Source organism: Panthera tigris, chromosome D2, assembly GCF_018350195.1.
Source record: "Panthera tigris isolate Pti1 chromosome D2, P.tigris_Pti1_mat1.1, whole genome shotgun sequence".
NCBI classification, from domain to species: domain Eukaryota; kingdom Metazoa; phylum Chordata; class Mammalia; order Carnivora; family Felidae; genus Panthera; species Panthera tigris.
In genome coordinates, this window is record NC_056670.1 from 80,766,614 (window position 1) to 80,788,178 (window position 21,565).

Below are 21,565 nucleotides of genomic sequence, written 5' to 3' on the forward strand. Positions count from 1 at the left end.
ATTGCCCAAAGGGCGAGTTTTGGGTTCTTTCCTAGGGTTCTCTATTCTGATCACAGATCATCAATGTTCTAGCATTTCCTGTAGAAGAGTCGCCCTTTCCATTCCCCCGGGCAGCCAACTGCTCATCACTTTCTGCCCATTCTCGCCACTGAACGTCTCTCATCTACCCCTTTCTGCGGACTCTCTGTTGCTTGGAGTCATTACCTGCTCCTTCCTGTGCACCGGCGATAAACAGCCTCCCATCCAACCCCACTCTTCAGCTTCCCCAACCTCACCTTCACTTGTAGCCAGAATGCTATTTTAAAAACTGAATTTTATCACGTCATTGCCCTACTTACAGGCCTTGATTCCACGAGGCACCACTGTCCCTACGAGAAAACACTGAGGTCCTTATCACAGAGCACGAGGTCCCGCACGGGCTGACGTCCACTTCTCTCACCGTCTCCCTCTTGCCCAGTAGCACACCGACTCTTAGTTTCTGAAATGCTTCAAAGCTCCTTCGCCCCTGCCCCACGACGTTTATGCCAGCCCCTCCTTCTCTGGGAACCCTCTACCCTCTGCCCTCCTTTGCCTGGCTTGGTCCGATTCATGTGTAGTTCAAAATCTGCTTCCTCACATGCCTTCCTTCCCTAGGCCATGCCGGGCCCCACACTGTCTTCCTCGGCTCTCAGCCCCACTCGCTGTCTTCCATTACTGTTTTGTGATGACCTGTGTAGCGTTGGGCTCCTTGACTGGCCTCCAAGAGGACAAGGCCTTGACCTTGTTCACTCTATCTCCAGTGCCAACCCCAAGTGTCTTGGTACTAAATAAACATTTGTGAACAAATGACTAAGTGAACAAAGAAATGATTTCATTGATTTATTATTAACTCATTATCAATCATTTGAGTTAATAAAGATTTGTAGATGGTGGAAGGGAAGCGGCTGAGAGACAAAACCAGGCAAGTAGACAGAAGACTTTCTGAGATATGGTTTTGTCCCTGGTACTTGAGTCAGTAATTAGACACCCGCCCCCCCACCCTGGCAAATTAAAGCTGGGGGTTCTAATAGGCAGGCTGGGCTTCCTCTGCAAGAGTAGAAATTTTTTAAAAAACAGCACTCGGCGCACCAAAACTTAAAAATTTTTAATTCCTAAAGATGTCAAGATTGTGAAATTAAAAGCCAAAAGCTTAGCACGCTAATCCTTTCCAGCTCTTGTCAGAATCAGGCTATTTGGCTATCATCAACTCTCACAGGCAAGATTAGGCATGATCTGATCTCCACTAATTTAAGAAGTTTGAAGTAGATCATAGTTTCGGTGAACCCAAAATATACTTAGGCGAAGTAACAAATATCGCTGGGTGCACAGGAATGGGTCACTGAGTCACCCAAACCTGATCTCGAAAACCAACACGAGCTCAAATCTTTTAGTGCTGAGCGTGCACAGACTCGTCTTCCTTCTTGCAGATGAGAAAACAGAGAAGGTAAGCTTGTGGCTGGAAGCAGAGCTGGGTTTCAAAGCCTGGTTTCTTGACTCCAAGCCCTGTGTCTCCTTGAATAATTAGTTTCTTACACCACCCAAGACAGACCCTTAACCTCCTGGTGACTCACTTCTGGCTTGGTCCGGACTGTCCGCATTCCGTCCTTCGCTCACACGGTAAGTACTTAACAGGTGCCCACTACCAGCCAGACCCTGGGGACGCAGGTGGAGGAGGAAGCTGAGACCCTGGCCTTAAGGACATCGTGGAGCGGCACGGGGGGGGGGGTGTTCTGGAGGGTTCAGTGATCCGACAGGGTCACCGCGCGGCAGGACAACAGCCACTCTGGTTTAGGGCCACGACACCCCTGCACACACACGGGTGGCAATCACCTTAGAGCAGCCACACGGCCTCAGGGGCTCATGTCGAGTTTGTGGGTCTCATTCATGAGAACTACGAGTAAATTTCCTTCTGAACTTACGTTTGTTTTCCGCTAACCCAAGCATAGGACTTTACATTTATCCTCATTAAATCTCACCTTGTTGGTTTTGGCCCATTGAGCCACACTGCTGAAATCTCTATAATCCGGATTCTGTGATGCAGAGCAGTTAGCCCTCCAGCCTGGTGTTGTTAAGAAGTGTGGTCAGTGCACCTCTGATGTCTTCATAGAGATGGCTCAGGAAATTGCGGGCCAGGACGAGGCCTCGGACACAGCCCCGGGGCCACTGACCGCATCTCAGTCCGGCTGTCCAACATGGTTTGGGTCAACACGAACCATGGATTCGTATCCTCTGGGTGACTATTCAGCCCACCCCTAACCTATCCGACGCTATCTCTGCACCGGCCACATCTCTCCCTCCTGCATCAGGATGCTCCAAGAGATGTTATCAAATAAACACCTGCCCAAATATTTACTCCCATGTCTGACAAATTTAAAATGCCCTTTCTTCTACCGTTTGAGTGAATATTAATTAGATTTGCCCCTTAAGAGAGGTCTGGAATTATTCCAGACGGAATAAAAGCCAATGCCAGAGTTCCCCTAGCTCGAAGACCGACAGATATAAATTCAGTGGGCCGTGGACCTTCCCGCAGCACCTGCCTCCAGTCAGTGATGGGCCAAGGCCTAAAAAACAGAAAGCTCGGTGGACCTGAGAGACGGGGGGAGTGTGATCTCCCGCCATCACTTCTAATTATCCTAAACTGGAAAAACGGATGTCTAAGCTGGCCAGCCTGTCCAATAAAGCATTTTGATCAAAGATGCAGTTGCACAGAGCACCTGTTTGAGGGATGGCCCGAGAGCCCACGGGGACCCAGGAGAGTTATGATAAGTCATAAAGCGGTCCCCGCAGCTCTGTAGGCAGACAGCATCACTGTGAAAAATGCTTCTCCAGGGAAGCTTTGAGTTTCTTTAAACATTCAATTATGGCTATACAAACACAGATTTTAAGTGAACAGCATCCAATCTTTGCACAAATTAGGGATGCTAGGAGGCAAATAAAAGAGATTCCCTGAAACAACTATTGAATACAAATTCCGCCCTGCTTCATGTAGAATTGGTGTACGTGCTGAGTTTTTGAGGAGGGTTAATTAGGTGACCCTCTTTTAGTATTAGCTTTGGGTTATATGGCTCTTATGAGTTGAGACACTGAGGCTACCTTTATTTTAGTTATGATTTCCAAGTCGGTTTTTAATTAAAATAGATTTCTGAATACTTAAAGACCCAGGATTCGATGAACAGAGCTTTGTAGCCATTTGAGAGTTGCTGGAGGCCTTTCTAAAACACAGCATTTCCTTTTTATGACTAATAAATACTCCAATATTCTTCTTTTCAACCTTTAAGCTTTTACAAATGTTTTTCCTTCAATATAAAAAGTTTTCCTAATTTTAACAGTAATATTTTCTTGTTGTAAAACATGAATAAAGTAAATTTCTTCCATAATCTTACCGCTCAGAGCTACCTGGGCATGTGTATAATTTTTAAATCAAAACTGAATAACACCATGTAAAATATTACCTAACATGCTGTTCACATTGATTACATCGTGAATGCTTTTTACAGTAAGAAAGATCCCCATCGTCACCTTTAATTGCTGCACAGTTCTCTATTTCATGGCTGGGTCCTAATTTATTGCATCAATCTTCTCCTATCAATTTAGGTAAAATATTCTGCAGTGAACATCCCTGCACGCAAGGCTGATTCCCAGCCTGCAGGCATGATACAGGGTACTGACAGGTTACCTTCTGGTTAGCCAGGCTCTCTACTGTGCTGGTTAAATATTCACATTTATCTTGCGTGAACATTTACCTTTGAGTTCTCATAGCTTCATGTGGATAAACTCTCTAATTGGATCTATTGGGCCAAAGGCTATGTGAATGAAAAATTCTACTTTATCCTGGACAATGGATTATATTTTGTGTCTAACAGCATCAAGGGCTGGAAAGATGCAAGCATTTCGCTCTGCCTAAAAAATTGCAGAGTTTTGGTATTATCTCAAAAATGAAGTCGACATGGAACAGACATGTAATTTTTCTCAAAAAAAAAAATATTACTCGGAAGTATTTCAGGGAAATGCAACTTTCAAATGGTAATACTGGCATGCTCTAATTATGAAAATGTTATTTTTAGTAGAACAGAATCTCTACGATTGTATTAATAAGTGGTATAATTAAAATAAAGCTGTAGAATGTTGTAGAAACATACCCAACACTCTCCATGTACTTTCTAAAATGTCAGTTGACAGGGAGGGTGGGAAGAGAGATATCAATCAAGAAGCGATCATTTTGTTTTCAACTTTTCTTATCTTGAGATTATTTTGTGAAGGGCCCAGAATTGGAAGTGAACAAATGAAGGCTCCCTTCAAAATGATCTTTTATACAAACTAGCCACTGTGCCACAGTCACTGCATATCATACTATCCGCCTTAATAGCCAGTGAATCATTTTCAAAAAGAACCATGAATGAGGCTAGTGAGCCACTTACGGACTCAGAGAACCAGATGGGCACTAAGGACTGCATTTCTATATGGAAACGCCCATTATAAAGCTAAAGGAAGAAGTACACAGACTACGACATCCACCAAGAAGACAAAAAACAAAAAAAAACAAAAAAACCCTAAAGCCTTATTTATAAGGAAGAAAATGTATTTGAACAACCCTTGAAATATTAATCAGGATTGTGTTTGGTAGTAGAAGTATTTTATTTTTGGCTCTTTGTTCTTTTTTTTCTCCTACAATTTTCAATTTTCTACCGTGGACATGTATCCCTTTTAGAGTAAAAACAAATAAATTAAGGTTTTTATTAAGTGGATTTCCATTCTCCTATCTGGAGTCCTACCACCATCTGAAGGTCTGGGATGGGCGCCACTCACACTGTTCCCCGCATCTCCCAAAATTCTGACAAAAGGAGAAGCCACCAAAAGCCAGCAGCAATCCTAAAACCCCACTGAGGACACGATCACCACCAGAAGCCTTACTCTCTTTTGCTCTTTCAGGGAATGCCCAGTTTCGTCCATTGAGATAGTTGGAAACCACCTACAAAGAGCAATTTACAAAACTTAAAATGTCTCATGGCGTTCTTACATGGAAAAAAAAAAAAGGTAACGTATTTACTTCGCTAAGAGAAACATAGCAAAGGCAGCACAATTTTCTGCCCGGCAACCTGCTCATCCAAGATGCGTGCCCGAACCTCTGCTTTAAGGTCACCAAGTCACAAGGAAGGCTAAAAGCACATTATCTACTGCTAACCAAAGCTTTACCTTTTTTAAGTCTATTTCTTTCAATGCTTATTTTTGAGAGAGAGAGAGAGAGAGAACTACGAATGGAAGAGGGGCAGAGAAAGAGGGAGACAGAGGATCCGAAGCAGGCTCTGCACTGACTGCAAAGAGCCCGATGTGGGGCTCGAACTCACCAACTGTGAGATCATGACCTGAGTGAAGACGCTCAACCAACTGAGCCACCCGGACGCTCCTTTACAAAAGCTTTCACCCCATTTAACGGTGAGGGGTAAACACACAGAAAACATGAAGAGGCAGGTCGCAGGTCCCCACGAACAGCCCATGCTATCCTATTTGCTAGGGACCCTCAAATCAAAGCAGGGAGACAGTAAGCGATCTGACCTGCTCACGTGGAGACACAGAGTCAGATTTTTGCGACACGTGTCTCTGGCAGAACTCGTTCCAGGGAGGCTCTCTTACCTACTCTGTCACTGCAGCAAAAAGTCAGCACTTCACTGATACGTGACGAATAGGACCCAGTAATTCTAGAAGACAGAAACTCCTTTTTGAATAATGCGGCACTTGGTAACTTGATTTACAGCTTTAACTACAGATTGCTTATTAGGAACACACAGATCTTTCCTGGTACTAATCAAATAGCATAGTAAGGGGTCCTTTGGGTCTGAGGAACCCATGGGGAGAGCCAGGGTATAAAGGATGACAGGAACAGGGCTTGTGTTACTTTATGCCTTGAAGTAGACACAGTTTTCTACTGGGAAGCCATACAAAATATGTAATAATATTCATGTGCTCCAGGAAAAGAAATAGAATACCATTTTTGGAAATTCATATAATTTTGCAAAAAAAAAAAAGGTCAAATTTTTAAACAAAAAGATAAAATAAATACTTTGTACCACTGGAGACAAGCTCTGAAAGATAAATAAACCCTTGGTATTTCTCAGGGAAAAAAGAAAAAAAAGAGATTCTATTCATTTGAAGCAATTTCTCCTTATATAAGCCAGGGATTGCCAAAAGCCAACTAATTATGGAATGCTGTTATTTGAACAGAAGATGCTTAAATTCTACCCTTGACAAATCAGGCTCTGAAAAAAAAGGAACATCAGAACTCAGAGAAAACCCTGCTGATTCACAGACTTCTTTCTTAGAGTGATACAATTCTTTTGTTTTTCCATTGGAATCACGTCTTCAAGTTAATTCCAGCCTCGGATGCAAACTGGATTATGAACCCATGCATTTCACTCTGTTTCTCTAAATGCCAAGGCGGGTGACACAGCATGTTGAGCCCACGGCTCCTCGCTTTCTCCTGCGGCGCGGCAAACAAGAATTAACGTGACTTACTCGTTTCTTTCCAGGTTTACGATCAGCTCTTTGCTTTCCAGTTGTATTCGAATATTCAACACGTCCGGATGATTCTGAAAGATAAATAAGAGAAGTCAGCCGAGACACGTTTCACATTCACTTGTCAACGTTTGACTCTGCTCTGAAGGCATATGCCACGGAGGCAGAGAAAAAATACATTTTCTTCTTGGGACCGGTCTGAGACCCCCCAGTGGAGGAGACCAGGTCAACCAGGACCAGAGTCTGGAGGACGCAGCGCCTTCCGGGACAGCGTGAACATGGCCCGGACCCCTTTCCTTTGGCCACATACCCTTGAGACCCTTCTTCACTCTCCCCACTTCCCACGATTAAACTCCTTCCTCAGTTTCCCTGTCTCCATAAAGGGCATCTTCATTTCCCCAACTGCTCGTGTCAGAAAGGTGAAGACCCGTCTGAAACCTTCTTCCCTCTCTCTAGTTCCTCCTACTCCATGAAGATCTCCTTCGGGCTGCCCTCCAAACTGCAACTCCTGTAACACCTTATACACCTCTCCACCCCTCTCCAGGTCAATGTGCAGTCACTCTCACCGGGATTCCTGCAAAGCCGTCCTAACCTGGGTCCGTCCACCTCTGCTTTCTTCCCATTCATTCTCCAATGGCAACACGAACGTGTTTTGAAAAACACCTCCTCATCAACCCACCCCCTTTTGCAACGAGCCCGCACTGGCGCTGGGACTTTAGGGTCTGTATGGCTCTCCTCGACCACCTGGCTGTCACCACACTGGCCTTGCCAGCCCCTCAGACACACCGAGCTCCTCTGCAGGGCTCATCTTCGTGCATGCTGTTCCCGCCGCTTGGAACGCTTCCCCTCAGCTATTCTACTCAGTTCCGGCTTAAACGTCGGCAAGTGGAGGAAATCCTACCTCACTCCTCAATCTCATTGCAAGCCCATCTTTCCCGGTAGGCTTTCTTCTAGCCTCCTGCCCTTTCCCTCCCCGTAAGGAAGAACTTCCTTCCTCCTTGCGATAACTCAGTATGTTGACTCCCTCTTACTTATTATGTCCACAAAAGCACCAGAGAAATAAAAGAAGCCCAGTTAATAGTTGGTGAAGGAAGGAATCAATGAATAGGGCACACATCTGTGCCAACCTCTTCTTCTTCGAGGCAGACACTCTCCTCCTCTGGGCTCCAGGAAACCCAGCTCACGTGTGCCCATCTATCAGTGGGGGGCAGGCACCTATGTTCTCTGTTGTGTCCCAGAAATCCCAATGAGTTTCTTGCCCTGCCCTGAGAACGCACCTGTATGACAGTGTCCCTTAACCCATGCCCTGCCAACCCAGGGCGGTCACGTGTGCCACAGTCTTACTTTTGAGCCCAACCATTCAAAGTCCTTGCCCAAATCAAAATTTATTTGCTAACTCAAAGGTATTCTATGAAGCCCCTCTGTGCTCCTTTCCTGCTGTGCATCCTTAGAGATTCTGGTACAGTCACTTCCAACTCCCCTTTACCTAGGCCAGCATGTCTCAAATGGGGGGTTTACATAGCCATGGGGCATTTCTCACTGGGAGAATTTAAAATTCTTTAATTTAATTTTATAGAGACAGAGGGAATGGGGAGAGGGGCTGGGAGAGTGAGGGAGGGAGAGTGAGGGAGGGAGAGGGAGAGGGAGAGGGAGAGGGAGAGGGAGAGGGAGAGGGAGAGGGAGAGGGAGAGGGAGAGTGAGGGAGGGAGAGGGAGAGGGAGAGGGAGAGGGAGAGGGAGAGGGAGAGGGAGAGGGAGAGGGAGAGGGAGAGGGAGAGGGAGAGGGAGAGGGAGAGGGAGAGGGAGAGGGAGAGGGAGAATGAATCTTAAGCAGGTTCCATGTTCAGCATGGAGCCCTATATAGGTCCCAATCCCACGGCCCTGAGATCATGACTTGAGCCGAAATCAAGAGTCAGACACCCAACCAACTGAGCCAACCAGGCGCGCCATCTATGTTGATTTAAAAAAAAATTTTAACATTTATTTATTTTTGAAAGACAGAGAGAGACCAAGCTCACATGGGGGAGGGGCAGAGAGAGAAGGAGCCACAGAATCCGAAGCAGGCTCCGGGCTCTGAGCTGTCAGCACAGAGCCCGACGCGGGGCTCGAACCCACAAACCGTGAGACCTGAGCACGAGTTGGACGCTTAACCGACTGAGCCACCCAGGCGCCCTGTCTAATATTCCAGTTTTAAAAGGCCCTATCATAACTCCAGATTTCAAAAGGCTGTTCTTACAACACAGCATTTCAGCTACACTGTGGATTAACTAACCACATGTTACTATGTTACAGGAGAAAATGGATTCTAAGTTCCAACATCCAACATTAGTCAAAATGAAACAAAACACTCGAGTTTTGGGAAAAAGTTAAAACATGCATTCACTAGTGCCATGTGACTGGGATAGCATCATAAAGGGTGAAACAATACGTAACTTTATTTTCAGGGCTGCCCTTGGCACATGTGGGTAGTTTCCTACTTCGAATATGGTCGCCATTAGCCACATATGTATTTAAATGTAAATTAATTGAAATAAAATTTAAAAATCAGTTTATCAGTCTCACTGGACTCATTTACATTTAAAAAAAAATTTTAATGTTTATTTTTGAGTGTGAGAGAGAGAGAGACAGAACGTGAGCAGGGGAGGGGCACAGAGAGAGAGGGAGACACAGAATCCGAAGCGGGCTCCAGGCTCCGAGCTATCAGAACACAGCCGGACGCGGGGCTCGAACTCGTGAACCACGAGATCATGACCTGAGTCGAAGCCGGACGCTTGATGGACTGAACCACCCAGGCGCCCCTTCACTGGACACGTTTTAGACTTAACAGCAAGATGTGGCTAGTCACTGCCACCACTGGACAGCAGAGCAAGAGAACGTTCCTACCTTGACAAAAAGCCCACGGACATTTCCGTCTTCATTGAGCATCTCTGAGTCAGTAATAAAGACCTAAAATTTGCATCATTCAATTGCTGCCCAAGCAATAGACGATTGTAAATATTGGTGCCTCAGGGGATATAATTAGGTGCAAGTGTTTTTGTTTGTTTAAGTGCACATTCAGAAAGCTCTTCTCGATTTTAATTGATGAGTGATACCATTTTTGAAGAAGTTACTTAAGCTTGAGAGTTAAAGTGGTAAATTTCCATGTAAATGAAATGCTTATATATATTTTCTGGGTTCAAACAGACCTTGTTTTGTACAGATTCATTCCAGCTAATGATGAAATAAACATCTAGCGATGTTGTAAAAATTACACGTCTTAACTGATGTGTTTTGACACTATCTGGTGTTCATAAGAATTGTATGGATTTCTGAGTGTTTGCTGGACTTTTACTTTTTTTTTAATTTATTTTTGAGAGAGAGAGAGAGAGAGCGCACGAGACTAGGGGAGGGGCAGAGAGAGAGGGAGACACAGACTCGGAAGCAGGCTCCAGGCTCCGAGCTGTCGAGCCTGATGCGGAGCTTGAACCTACAAACCTGTGAGGTCAGACCTGAGCCGAAGTCAGACGTTTAACTGACTGAGCCACCCAGGTGCCCCTGTTTGCTGAACTTTTAAAATTAGTATTCCTATTCCAATCTTATGCAACATTAAACACACATCACTTCTTTAGATTTTAATACAGTGTGTAAAAGTGCTTTTAAGTCTGTCACGGGGATTTTTGCCTAAATGTTCCTATATTTTCTGACACTGAGATTTAATTACAAATATGCATAGAATGTGCTTTCCAGGGCTTGCAATTTGTACTTCTCTCAGAAAATGGAATTATTAGTTATGTTTACAATAAAATATTAGAACAAAAATACGTCTCAATATTTTGTCAACATGTCCCCAGCGTATGTATGTCTATTGGCATGTATTTGATATATGTGTACGTGTAAATAACTTAGTTACTTTAATTATAAATTGTCTTTGCCTAAGACATTGACACATGCATCATATTTTAAAGGTCAATTCTGACAATTATATTTGTGAATAAAAATAATATGTTCGCAGTCCCACTTTTTTCCTTCCCCCAAATTTAACTAGCCTCAACATTAACATTTATACTAATTCCACATGAAGGCTCTACAGGAGCTGTTATAACATTCCTATGTCAACATCTTTCAGATGAATACATTTTTCCCTAGGGAGGCAAAAAAAAAAGATCTTTATGTGTACATTTTAGTTGAGATTTGATGATACAGGAGAAATCAATGGGGAAAAAGAACAGAGAGCTATTTTCATGCAAAACCACTAAATGCATTAGATTGCTTAGCTTAAAAGCATGTATTCATTCCATTTTCTTTTGATTTTTATGCACTGGAGATAATGAACTTAGTGCTGGTTAAATACAGCATCCCTTTTCTGAAAAATGATATATTGATTACCCTAATGGAACTGTGTCTTTTATTGAATGCTTCGAGAACTACATTTGCTGAATAAATCAGTTCGATGCTAATTAGTAGGGGCCAGAAATGTTTTGACCGTCCCCGTAATTCCACTTTTCTAATTGGGAAGAGCATATCCAAATGGGTATATAAAATGTACCACTACAATGTTAAAAAGAATAAAATAGTTATTCGGGTGCCTACCCCTCAGCTGCAAAGTCAAAATACTGCCAGTATCTTAGAAGCCCCCTGTATTAGTTTGTGAAGGTGGCCGTAACAAAGTACCACAGACTGTGTGGCTTAACCGACAGAAATTTATTTTCGCACAGTCCTAGAAGCTTGAAGTCCAAGGTCAAGGTCAAGGTGTCTGCGGGTTTGGTTTCTTCTGAGGCCCTTCTTCTTGTAAATTCCTCTCGGAAATTGGGCGGCTCCCCCACATGCTGTGCTCGGGTAGTTCTGCAAAGTAAGGCGCCAGCCAGAACAACACCGCCCTGGTTTTACGTATCCACGGGCATTTCTCACCAGGAGAATTTAAAATGTTCTCGCGGTCGGTGAGTTCGAGCCCTGCGTCGGGCTCTGTGCTGACAGCTCGGAGCCTGGAGCCTGTTTCAGATTCTGTGTCTCCCTCTCTCTGACCCCCCCCCCCCTTTCACGCTCTGTCTCTCTCTGTCTCAAAAATAAATAAATGTTAAAAAAATTTTTTTTAAATAAATAAAATGTTTTTATTTTATTTTATTTTTTATTTTATAGAGAGTGGGCGGGGAGGGCTGGGGAGAGGCAGAGGGAGAGAGAGGGAGAGAGAGGGAGAGAGAGGGAGAGAGAGGGAGAGAGAGGGAGAGAGAGGGAGAGAGAGGGAGAGAGAGGGAGGGAGAGGGAAGGAGAGGGAGGGAGAGGGAGGGAGAAGAAGGGAGAGGGAGAGAGAGAGAGAAGTCATCTCTTGAACCCTCACTGTTGCCCTATTCTCTCTCTGAGGTCAACCACAGTGCACCTGCCCAGCACACTGTACTTAACTGTTAAAATGAACAGATGTCTAAAAGTGACTTGCTGATTAGCTACGGTTTCTTCCTCGTTGGCATTATCCACGCTGTGTTGCCTTTCTTTTAGCTGCGTGATTGGGAGCTCACCCAAACTTGAATTTGGTGGATACAAAATATCTCATCAATAAATGTAGCTTTCCATGGATGCAGGGATGCCACCGACTGCTTTTTCTCTGATGGACGGGGTGATACACAGCATCATCTCCTTGGTGTGTCTATGTCCTTAAAAAATAGCCAATTTTTAGGGATTAAAAAATAAATAAGATGGCAGGGAGACACCAGAAGGAAGAGAATCACATGAAAGAAAGTATCCAACGTAGGGTCAACAGCCAAGTCCTCTCCCATCCTGGCTTCTAGGTTACCCTTTCAAAGAGGATGGTCAGTTCTTTTTTGTTTTTTTAATTGTTTTTTTTTTTTTTTTTTTACATTTATTCATTTTTGAGAGACAGAGCGCGAGCGGGGAAGGGGCAGAGACAGATTGGGAGACACGGAATCCGAAGCAGGCTCCAGGCTCTGAGCTGTCAGCACAGAGCCCAACGCGGGGCTCAAATCCACACACCGTAAGATCATGACCTGAGCCGAAGTCGGACGCCTCACCGACTGAGCCGCCCAGGTGCCCCGAGGATGGTCGGTTCTGACCCAAACTCACTTATCTCAACCGTTGTTACTGGAGGCACAGAGGGATCTAATTTTTCAAGCAGGATGACAGTATTAAAATACTGCATTTGAGGGACTGTGAAATAACTCGATCCCTCTCCAGCACTAAACAAATGCTTCAGACGACAGCCCTGGCATTCATGGGGCACGAGGGAGTCATTTATTGCTACGAATATTTAGAGGCAATCTTGATTACCACTTTAATATTAGTGGGCTGGTTCCACAGCTGGGAAGATACGCACACCGTGGCCTGCGAGAGGACGAAATCGAATTAACCGCAGAATCGCAGAGGAAGGAGTGAAGGCATTACAGTGCCATAATGGGGCGGGGCGGGGGGGGGGTGCGTGGCTTGGGTCCTTTTACTTATTACATAAATGATGATAATGTTTACTCATGAGTCATTGATCTTTTTTTTTTTCCCCCCGATGGAAACTGACCTTAGCAAACACCTTGTTAAAATGTGCTGAATGGCACATATTAATCTCAGGTAAAATCCGCTTTGGAAATACATGTAATGTCATTTTTAAGGTTTTCGTGGGTTAACATGTCGGATTATTTTTAGCACAGATTCTTCTTAATGTGTGTCTGTGACGTGACGGGGTTTGCAGATTTGCAGCCTCCTCCTCCCTTCCCGCCACAAAAAGTCACAACCTCGCGCGCCTCTGGCGTGGGTGATGCTCAGAGTTCAAGCTCTTTATCCTGTTGCTGCTGGACTGATCACTAATGCTTAAGTTTGCAGCAAACGGTTTCGATTTTCATTTTAGATGACGTCAGCGATACAGCCAACCATCTTACGAGCCTTATTGATCCACTGAAATGATGCCGGTCCCCGCTCCGGGCATCCGTACGCAAGGGGTCTGCAGTCCCCTGTGCCCAGTGTCTGGCTGGGGACAAGGGCCGATTCCGAAGCAGACACAATCATCTGCCCCCTCCTGGAGCTCACCGTTGGGTTGTAAGAGGACAGTGACAACATGACTTGACAGAAAGCAATCTGGAAAACGCCACGACGCAGGTTTCTCGAACTTACCGCATCTCAAATTCAATTTTTATTTTACGGCGCCTCCTTCCATTCCAAAGAGGAAGGTGGGAAAGATCAACGCTCCCTCTCCACCAGGACCAGCCCAGTGACCACACTCTCTCTTAAAACCCTTCAATGGTGGCCCATCGTACCCAGAATAAAACCATGGCCTTTACACCATGCGGGGTCTGGACTCTGCTCACCACCATTGAGCTGGCCAGGCTCCAGCCAGCTTCCAGGCCTCTCCACCTGCTGACCCTCTTCCTAGAGGTCCTCCCTGGGCTCCACTTGTCACTGCCTCAGAGAAGCCCCCCGCCCCCCATGTCCCTGGGGCTCTGAACTCACAATCCCAGGTCCTGGCCTGCCTCGTGGACTTCCTGTGTTGTGATCACTTACGGGTGTGTTTATTTCGCTTGTTGACTGTCTATCATCTCCTAGTAAAACAGAAACTCGGCGGGGCGGGTGGGGAATTTTTCTGCCTCATTCCCCATTCTATTGCCAGCACCAGAACAGGAGCACCTAGAAACATCTGTGGGATGATGGAATCAGGTACAAAGCCTGTCAGAGATGGCAGAAGGAAGGCTGTCTGAGGGGGCCGTGAAGGAACCCCGAAGCCATAAGTGTCAACTCAGGGGGCATGAAAGGGACATCGGGACTCTCCTCCCCAGTTGGATCTGTCCCCGGGCAGAAGGCGACAGTCTGTCCCTCTGCCCTCGACGGGCTGCCTGCCTCAACCCTGGAAGCTGATGTCCACCGTGGACACAAGTGACCACACAGAGGACCCCCTTGACACCGAATTAGGATAATAACTTGTGTTCTGTTCCTTTAAAGAGGGTGGGAAGGGCTTGCCGGAAGCTGAATTCTTCACATCTGTTCTCGGGACTGATAAAAACTTCCAGGGACTCCCCGCTCCCAGCCTGGCTCCCAGCACCCCCTGTCCCTCCTGCTCAGTTTCTTCGGACCTCAGTGATAAAGAATCTAAAACAGGGCAGAGAGGTGCAGAGCGGGCGGCAGGAGGAGGAGGGCATGTGGGGGAGTGTAAATCAATGTGAAACACGGGGCAGACCGGCAGGGTGGGGGGTGGTAGGGAGGACCAGAAATCAGAGCCACGTCCGGATGCGGAAGGTCAGGGTAGGAGAAAATTGAGGAAGGCCCATTTTACCACTTACTGGTTATTAACTGCCCCTGGCTTGGGGAACCGTACCCTGGACACGTGGTGACACGGTGGCCTGGGGACAAGACGGTGTGGTGGCATGGAGGCCTGGGAGCAGGTGCCATGCTGGTGAGATCACGTTGCTGCAACTGGCCTGTGACCAGGGCCCAGGGGACACCCGGCCCCACGTGGGTGTGGCGCCGCGTCCTCAGGTCTCCGCTGTCTCCCGGCCTCTCTGCCTTCAGACATCGTTATTGGAAGGAAGGAGAGAGAACCTTAGCTTTGCGCCTGGGTGCCTGCCGGGGGCTCAGGAACATCAGGGCGCGGAAGGCAGGAAGCCAATGGCTACGATGGGACCCTGCCATCAGCCATGTACCCGAACGACTCACACGACTGCCCCCCACCCCGCGCGCAAGGAAATGGCTTCCGGTGAATGTTCAGCGTCAGTGCGGGCTGCACCTCCATAAAACAGGTCTTGGGATGGGGGATGCTGTCGTGTGGACAAGGCCTTGGCTGGGTACCAGGGCCCAGATTCACGTTGGCATTGTCACACCAGCTCCGGCACCCTGGAAGGACGTCATAGAGCCTTTCTCTGAAGGGCATCCTAAATTGGAAGTTTGTGCACCCGCAACAGTTTCTCCTCTTCTGACTACAAAGAGATAATTTTAAATAAAAAAATGAACTACTTAATTTCATCTTGGAAATAAGTGTTTTTCCATTGAGGAGGCTGTGCCCTGGAAGGGGTGTGGAGAACTCAGGCTGGGCATCTGTCTACAGACTGGCTGGACGCTGCCACTCAGATCGCAAAACTGTGGGCCGGAGGCCACGTAACTCTGCTGGGCCTCAGTTTCCTCACCGGGAAAACAGGGCTAACTGCGCTTTTCCTGTCTCTCAGTGTGGTCAGCAGAATAATGTAATGGGTCCTCAAAGATGTCCTTGTACCGATGCCTGGAATCAGTGAACATGCGGCTTTAGTTGGAAGAGGGGACTTTACACGTGTGATTAAAGGCAGGGCTTTGAAACAGGAAGATGACCTTGGATTCTTCAAATGGACTCAATGTAATGATGAGGGTCCTTAAAGCAGAAAATACTTCATCGCTGGGGTCAGAGAGATGTGACACGCAGCGGCCTCTAGAAGCTGGGAATGGCCATCAACTCACAGCCAGAAAGAACACTGCTACCTGGCCGTCCGACCTCCAAGAATTCCGTCAACATCTCAAACGAAATAGAAACAGATCCCCCCAAAAAGGCAGCCCTGTGAACAGCTTGATTTTACCCTGGTGAGGTCTGGAGCACAGGACACAACCAGAGGCTGTTGGTCACGGCAGCCACACAACACTGATATAATCAGGAGCAATTGCCAGGAGGTTCAAATGGGATAACGTCTGTTTGGAAACCATCATGCGTGATGAAACGAACACGCATTTCAGTGCTAGAAATCCAATCACAGGTGAAGCCGCCACTTTGCAGCATGACATTGACAAAATACCAGTCGCTTATTATTTATTGCCACGTACCCAAACAGCTATTCTTTGAGGTTTTCTGTATTTAGATCGAAATAAGCATAATAATTTTATTTTTTATTATTATTATTTAAAAAAAATTTTTTTTAACGTTTATTTATTTTTGGGACAGAGAGAGACAGAGCATGAACAGGGGAGGGGCAGAGAGAGAGGGAGACACAGAATCGGAAGCAGGCTCCAGGCTCTGAGCCATCAGCCCAGAGCCCGACGCGGGGCTCGAACTCACGAACCGTGAGATCGTGACCTGAGCTGAAGCTGGACGCTTAACCAACTGAGCCACCCAGGCGCCCCAAGCATAATAATTTTCAAGTTAACAAGTTTTAAAAAAGAAACATTATACATTCATCAATTGGAGGCCTATCTTGGGGAGATGCCTGAAGGCGCCTAGCTCTTCCCTTCCATACGGAAGAAGATCTTACACCTGTCTGATCAGTACCGTAGAAGGAAGGGAAGAGTCTGTGAGACCCACGTGGCTACCGTACAAGATGGTGAATGCGCTTCATTGTGACGTGACATATACTGAAGGAAATACTTCCTGAGGTTTGCTTACTGCTATAATCAGCGGCCAGATATTAGAAAACAGCACAGAGCATTGCTTTTTGGGGAATGACTCGCCTCGTCTTAAAAGACACAGCCGTAAAAAAACACGCACTGTGTTTATTAACTGGAAAGCTTGGCTTTTCAATTCAAAGTTCATTTGTCTAACTAATTTGACGTCTGGAAACATTCGTGTACCATATTTGCCTACAACACCATTTCAGAACCGTCAGTCGGAAGAAGCTAATGACGTGAGTTGCTAGTTTGTTTGCATCCAAGCTGTCTTCCAGAGAGAATATCCCGCTCATATGTTCACTAAGGGCCATTTATAAAGCATCGTTGTAATCTCTTTGAAATAAACATTAACAGGATATAATAAGCCCTTTAAAAAGTAATCCTGCTATCGATCGGAGCCACTAAGTCACTGTGTATTAACTGAAGCCCAGCGCAAACACGTTTTCCTAATACAAACAGAATTACAGCTAATTACCAACTTTTTATGAAACACGCTCTAAATCCTCCATGAAAACTCACGCTAGAAGCTTCACAGAGACGTCAGAGAATTCGTGTTTCGAGCGTGACTGTCATCAGCGCTCCCCGTCGTTTGGCCTCTCGTGTGGTTTCTTGGGGTGTCTGAGCCTCAGAATCGGGAGGAAAGGGGAGCACCGGAAGGAGCACGGCTGGAGCAGGAGCTCCTCCCAGTCAGGAGAAGGAAGGCGGGGACAGGCTAGGGGCCCGGATGGTGCAGCCCAGTGACCGAGGACTCAAGGAGAGCGAACCAGGGACTCAGGTGGCCTCCCAGGGCCACCACACAGACCCTCACTTCCCGAGGCAGGCAGGACCTGACACGCCTCGAGGATATCGTTTTCTATCTTCAGCCTGGCTCCATCTGGGACAAAGAGGGCCTCGACTCGTACCCTTTGCTGAAGGAAAGTTCGAGTCCAACTCTCTTCCTGTTAAAATATTAGGGAAACCAACCAGTCATACATCTAGTGACACGGCAGACTTTGTCCTCTGCACTGAAGATTCCCGATTACAAATCCCTAACTCCGCTCCTTCTCTTGAGCCTCACATGGGTTGCAAATGCCCCCCAGGTCACGTCCGATGAATATCTTATCGGCAACCCTAACGTGCAGGTTAAAACTCAACTTACGCCTCGCATCTCCCCTGCCGAGAACACTCCCTCAAGTGACCCCCCACCCCCCGCTTTGTATCTCTAGTGTCATCGTCAGCCTCAAAAGTCACACCGTCATCTGCCTCCTTCCTTCCTCTCGGCCCCATGTTGAGTTAGTGGTCCAGCTCTGGATTCTTCCCCTAGAGCAGCTCTGCGGCTCTGCCTGTGTCTGCTGTGTGGTCCCCACCTGCTCTGCAGGCTCTCACGACAGCCGGTCCCCCTCACTGTTCCCTGGCTGCGGGGCTCAATTATACTTCTCTCCTCCGGCCTGGGCATGACACGGAGGTTCCCCGGCGTCCCCAACTCCCGAGTCTGCCCAGTCCCCCTTCACCCCCCACTCACAGTGTCAGAGCAGGCTGACATTTTCTGCAAAGGGCCAGATGATAAACAATATATATTTTAGAGAATAAATAGTGTCAGCTATGGCCCCTGTCCTGACGCTCCCACTTTGCCCGTGCAATGCAAGGACAGCCAGAAACAAAAGGTAAATGAACAAGCACGGCTATGGCCAGGAAAACCTTATTTATGGAAACTGAAACGCGAATTTCATATCATTTTACGTATCATCAGATATCATTCTTCTCTTTTTTTTCCCCAGCCAATAAAAAATGTAAACAAAACAACATGCTCGAACCTGACTGAGCCCCAAAACCACCTGGAAGGCTTGCTGAAACACGGACTGTAGGGCCCATCACAGAGTTTCTTACTCAGCAGACCCGGGATGAAGCCCAGGCATCTGTGATTCTAGCAAGTTCCCGGGTGGTGACGATGCAGCTGGTGCAGGGACCACGTTTTCAGCACCGCTGTGCCAGGACGCAGTGTGGTTTCCCAGGGTGGCAATTCGTGAGGCCCCCTCGGCCTGCAACCATCGACGGTTTGGCCCCAAGTGCATGCACCTAGCGCCATCAGGCTGATTTAGTTGCTAACATGAAGAGTCAGGAGAATCCTCAGACAAATCTGGACGCGGAGTTCTCAGCGGGGAAAAACAGGAGGAAACCGGCAACCCTGGGCTTGCCCATCAGGTGGTAACGATCGGCCAAGATGGAACAGAAGCTGCCAGCTCTCCCGGCCCCCACCTAGTGGGTCTGCCCATAGCGGCTGCAGGGCAGAGGTAACGTACCATCTCACGCCCGGCCAGCCTCACTCGTTCATAACACCAGCCTGGCTCCTAGTGGCATTCAAGTTCACCAGAATCTCTTGTCTAAAGTTAAAAAGGATGAGGACAGAAATAGGACGACTGTAAACATACACAGAAGGATGGATGAGCACACCTTTCCTTCTCTCACCTTCCCTGCTACTTTGTGAGCTGCGCCCCATCCCTTAGGGTCCCTGAGACGCTCCCCGCTTGGCGGCTTAGGTAGCACTCTCCTCTCTACGCTTGAAGCCACACATCCACATTCTGCCGGGGGTAGAGTTGGTTCTGTCCGCTGGCTTTATGATCACAGAACTATAAGCTCCTTGAAGCCTGAGCCAACTTTGAAACCCCATCAAGATGCCTCGGGCACCGCCTTCTTGTAGGTACGAAGCACAAAACCAACGCTTATTGCTTTGATTGCCTTGATCGCTACATTGAAAAAATATTGCTCACACATTCCTTCACCAATTATTTACATGCCTTAAGTACAGGCCGTCTGTCCTGCTAACCAAATTTGCCCTTGGCTACAAAGCTCAAATTCATCACCGTATCTTGGTTTGCTGAACAAATGAATATATTGGCTATTTTGCCGTTGATGCTGTGTTGACAGAGTTAGGCTTAATCTCATCCTTGATACAGAAAACAGTCTTTGCGGAAGCATCACCAAATCCTTAGCCTGTTTTGGGCCTCCCTGGGCTAGCCTGTCTTAAACTAAACCATGGAAGACGGCACTGAAAAGGGCCACTGGGGAAACTGTAGGGTTTCTACAAGGACAATACTGGCTGCCTTCAAGTGGATATGAAAACTGAACTTCACAGTCCGTCCTGTGCCTTCACTTCCACCACTGACACTGGCCATGGCTTTGCCTTTGGGATGACAGCCAAGAGCGCACAAGGGGCTCATTCCCGGTCCTACGGGAAGTGGAAGGAGTGGCTACATTTCTATGAACAACAACTGTGCAAAACTGGACAAAGAGTCAATTTACCTGGACTTTAAAACTAAGTAATGTTGACTTGACAAAAAGTAAAAGAGAAAAAAAGAAGACAACTCAGCTAACAGACCAAGCACATGGAGTGTGAATAATTTATGACTGACCTACAAGATTTTTAACCAAGGAAAGCCAAAATCCCATTATTTTCTAGAGACAGAATGTCATACAGGGATACCTGAAACCCTGCTGAAAAATCTCTTATTGGTACCCCAGAAAATAGTTCAGAAAAGATTTCAGATGAGTTACTGGTTAGAAGAAATTTGGTACAAAATTGTGTGTGTGTGTGTATTTTTCTTAAGTATAAACCAGTGTCTTACCTTAAGGTGCACTGAAATAAGGAAATATATAACTTGCTGCACGGTCATAAGGTTTAAATTAAGGTTTTCCGGCTAATTCTGATAAATAGAAAATCTACTTAGTGGAAGATAAAGGGGAGTGATCAGTTAAGCCCACCAGCAGCTTCACGCCGAACTAGAACTCACTTTTTCATTACAGCCTCCTCAGCTCCCCCAGTAAGCCAGGCTCACGCAGACCTGAGGTCAAACCCAAGCCCCATGACTAACTACCTCTGTGACTTAGTCCTAGTTAGCCTCTCCGAGCTCGTTTCCTTGCCTGTAAATCATAGTAATACCAGCCGGGAGGATCAGGTGGCATGGTTTATGTCTGTATCTGGGCAGGGCTAGCACATGGGAGGCACTTAGCGTGACTGACAGTAAGGAGTACACTACACCGACATTCGTACTGAGCCAACCTCCCTCTCTGTGGTCTACAAATATATTTTTGCCCCCCGATCCAGCAAAAAATCCCCATTCTTACAATCCAGTTTCCATCTTGTTAACAAAACAGAACATCAAAATACACGGACACACATATTTACTGTCATTCTTCTGTTGGAACAGTTAGGAAAAAAGAATTATTCACAAGAACCTCATCCAAATGGTCCACCATAGTTTTCCAAGAAAAGAAGGGCCAATAAATCCCTTTGCAAGAATTCTAAAGGAGTCTCTCCCTCCTCACAAAAGCATACACATACTCCTGCTCTCATTCCACGTGTACTTTTTTTTTTTTGCCTATCCAAGAAGGGTGCTGCTTGTAAAGAAAAAATGGGGGCATCTGGATGGCTCAGTCAGTTGAGCATCCTACCCTCAATTTCAGCTCAGGTCATGATCCCAGGGTCGTGGGATCAAGCTCATGCTGAGCATGGAGACTGATAACAATTCTCTCTCTCTGCCCCTCTCCCCTGCTCATGCTTTCTCTCTGGAAGGAAGGGAGGGAGGGAGGGAGGGAGGGAGGGAGGGAGGAAGGGAAGGAAGGAAGGAAGGAAGGAAGGAAGGAAGGAAGGAAGGGAGGGAGGGAGGGAAGGAAAGAAAGAAGGAAAGAAAACAGAACCAAAACATGGACTGTGGAGAAGACAGAAGGCAAGCCAATCTCTCTTCGTCTGACAATAA

At 46.6% G+C, this 21,565-nt stretch overlaps 1 protein-coding gene across 1 annotated transcript in view; it reads right to left on the reverse strand.

The window, feature by feature from the left end:
- The window catches only part of ADAM12 (ADAM metallopeptidase domain 12), a 347,118-nt gene that overhangs the window by 249,912 nt on the left and 75,641 nt on the right, over nt 1-21,565 (reverse strand). The window contains exon 3 of the mRNA XM_042961006.1: nt 6,529-6,602. Coding sequence (XP_042816940.1) covers nt 6,529-6,602 — 74 coding nt within the window. The remainder of the gene's footprint in view (nt 1-6,528; nt 6,603-21,565) is intronic.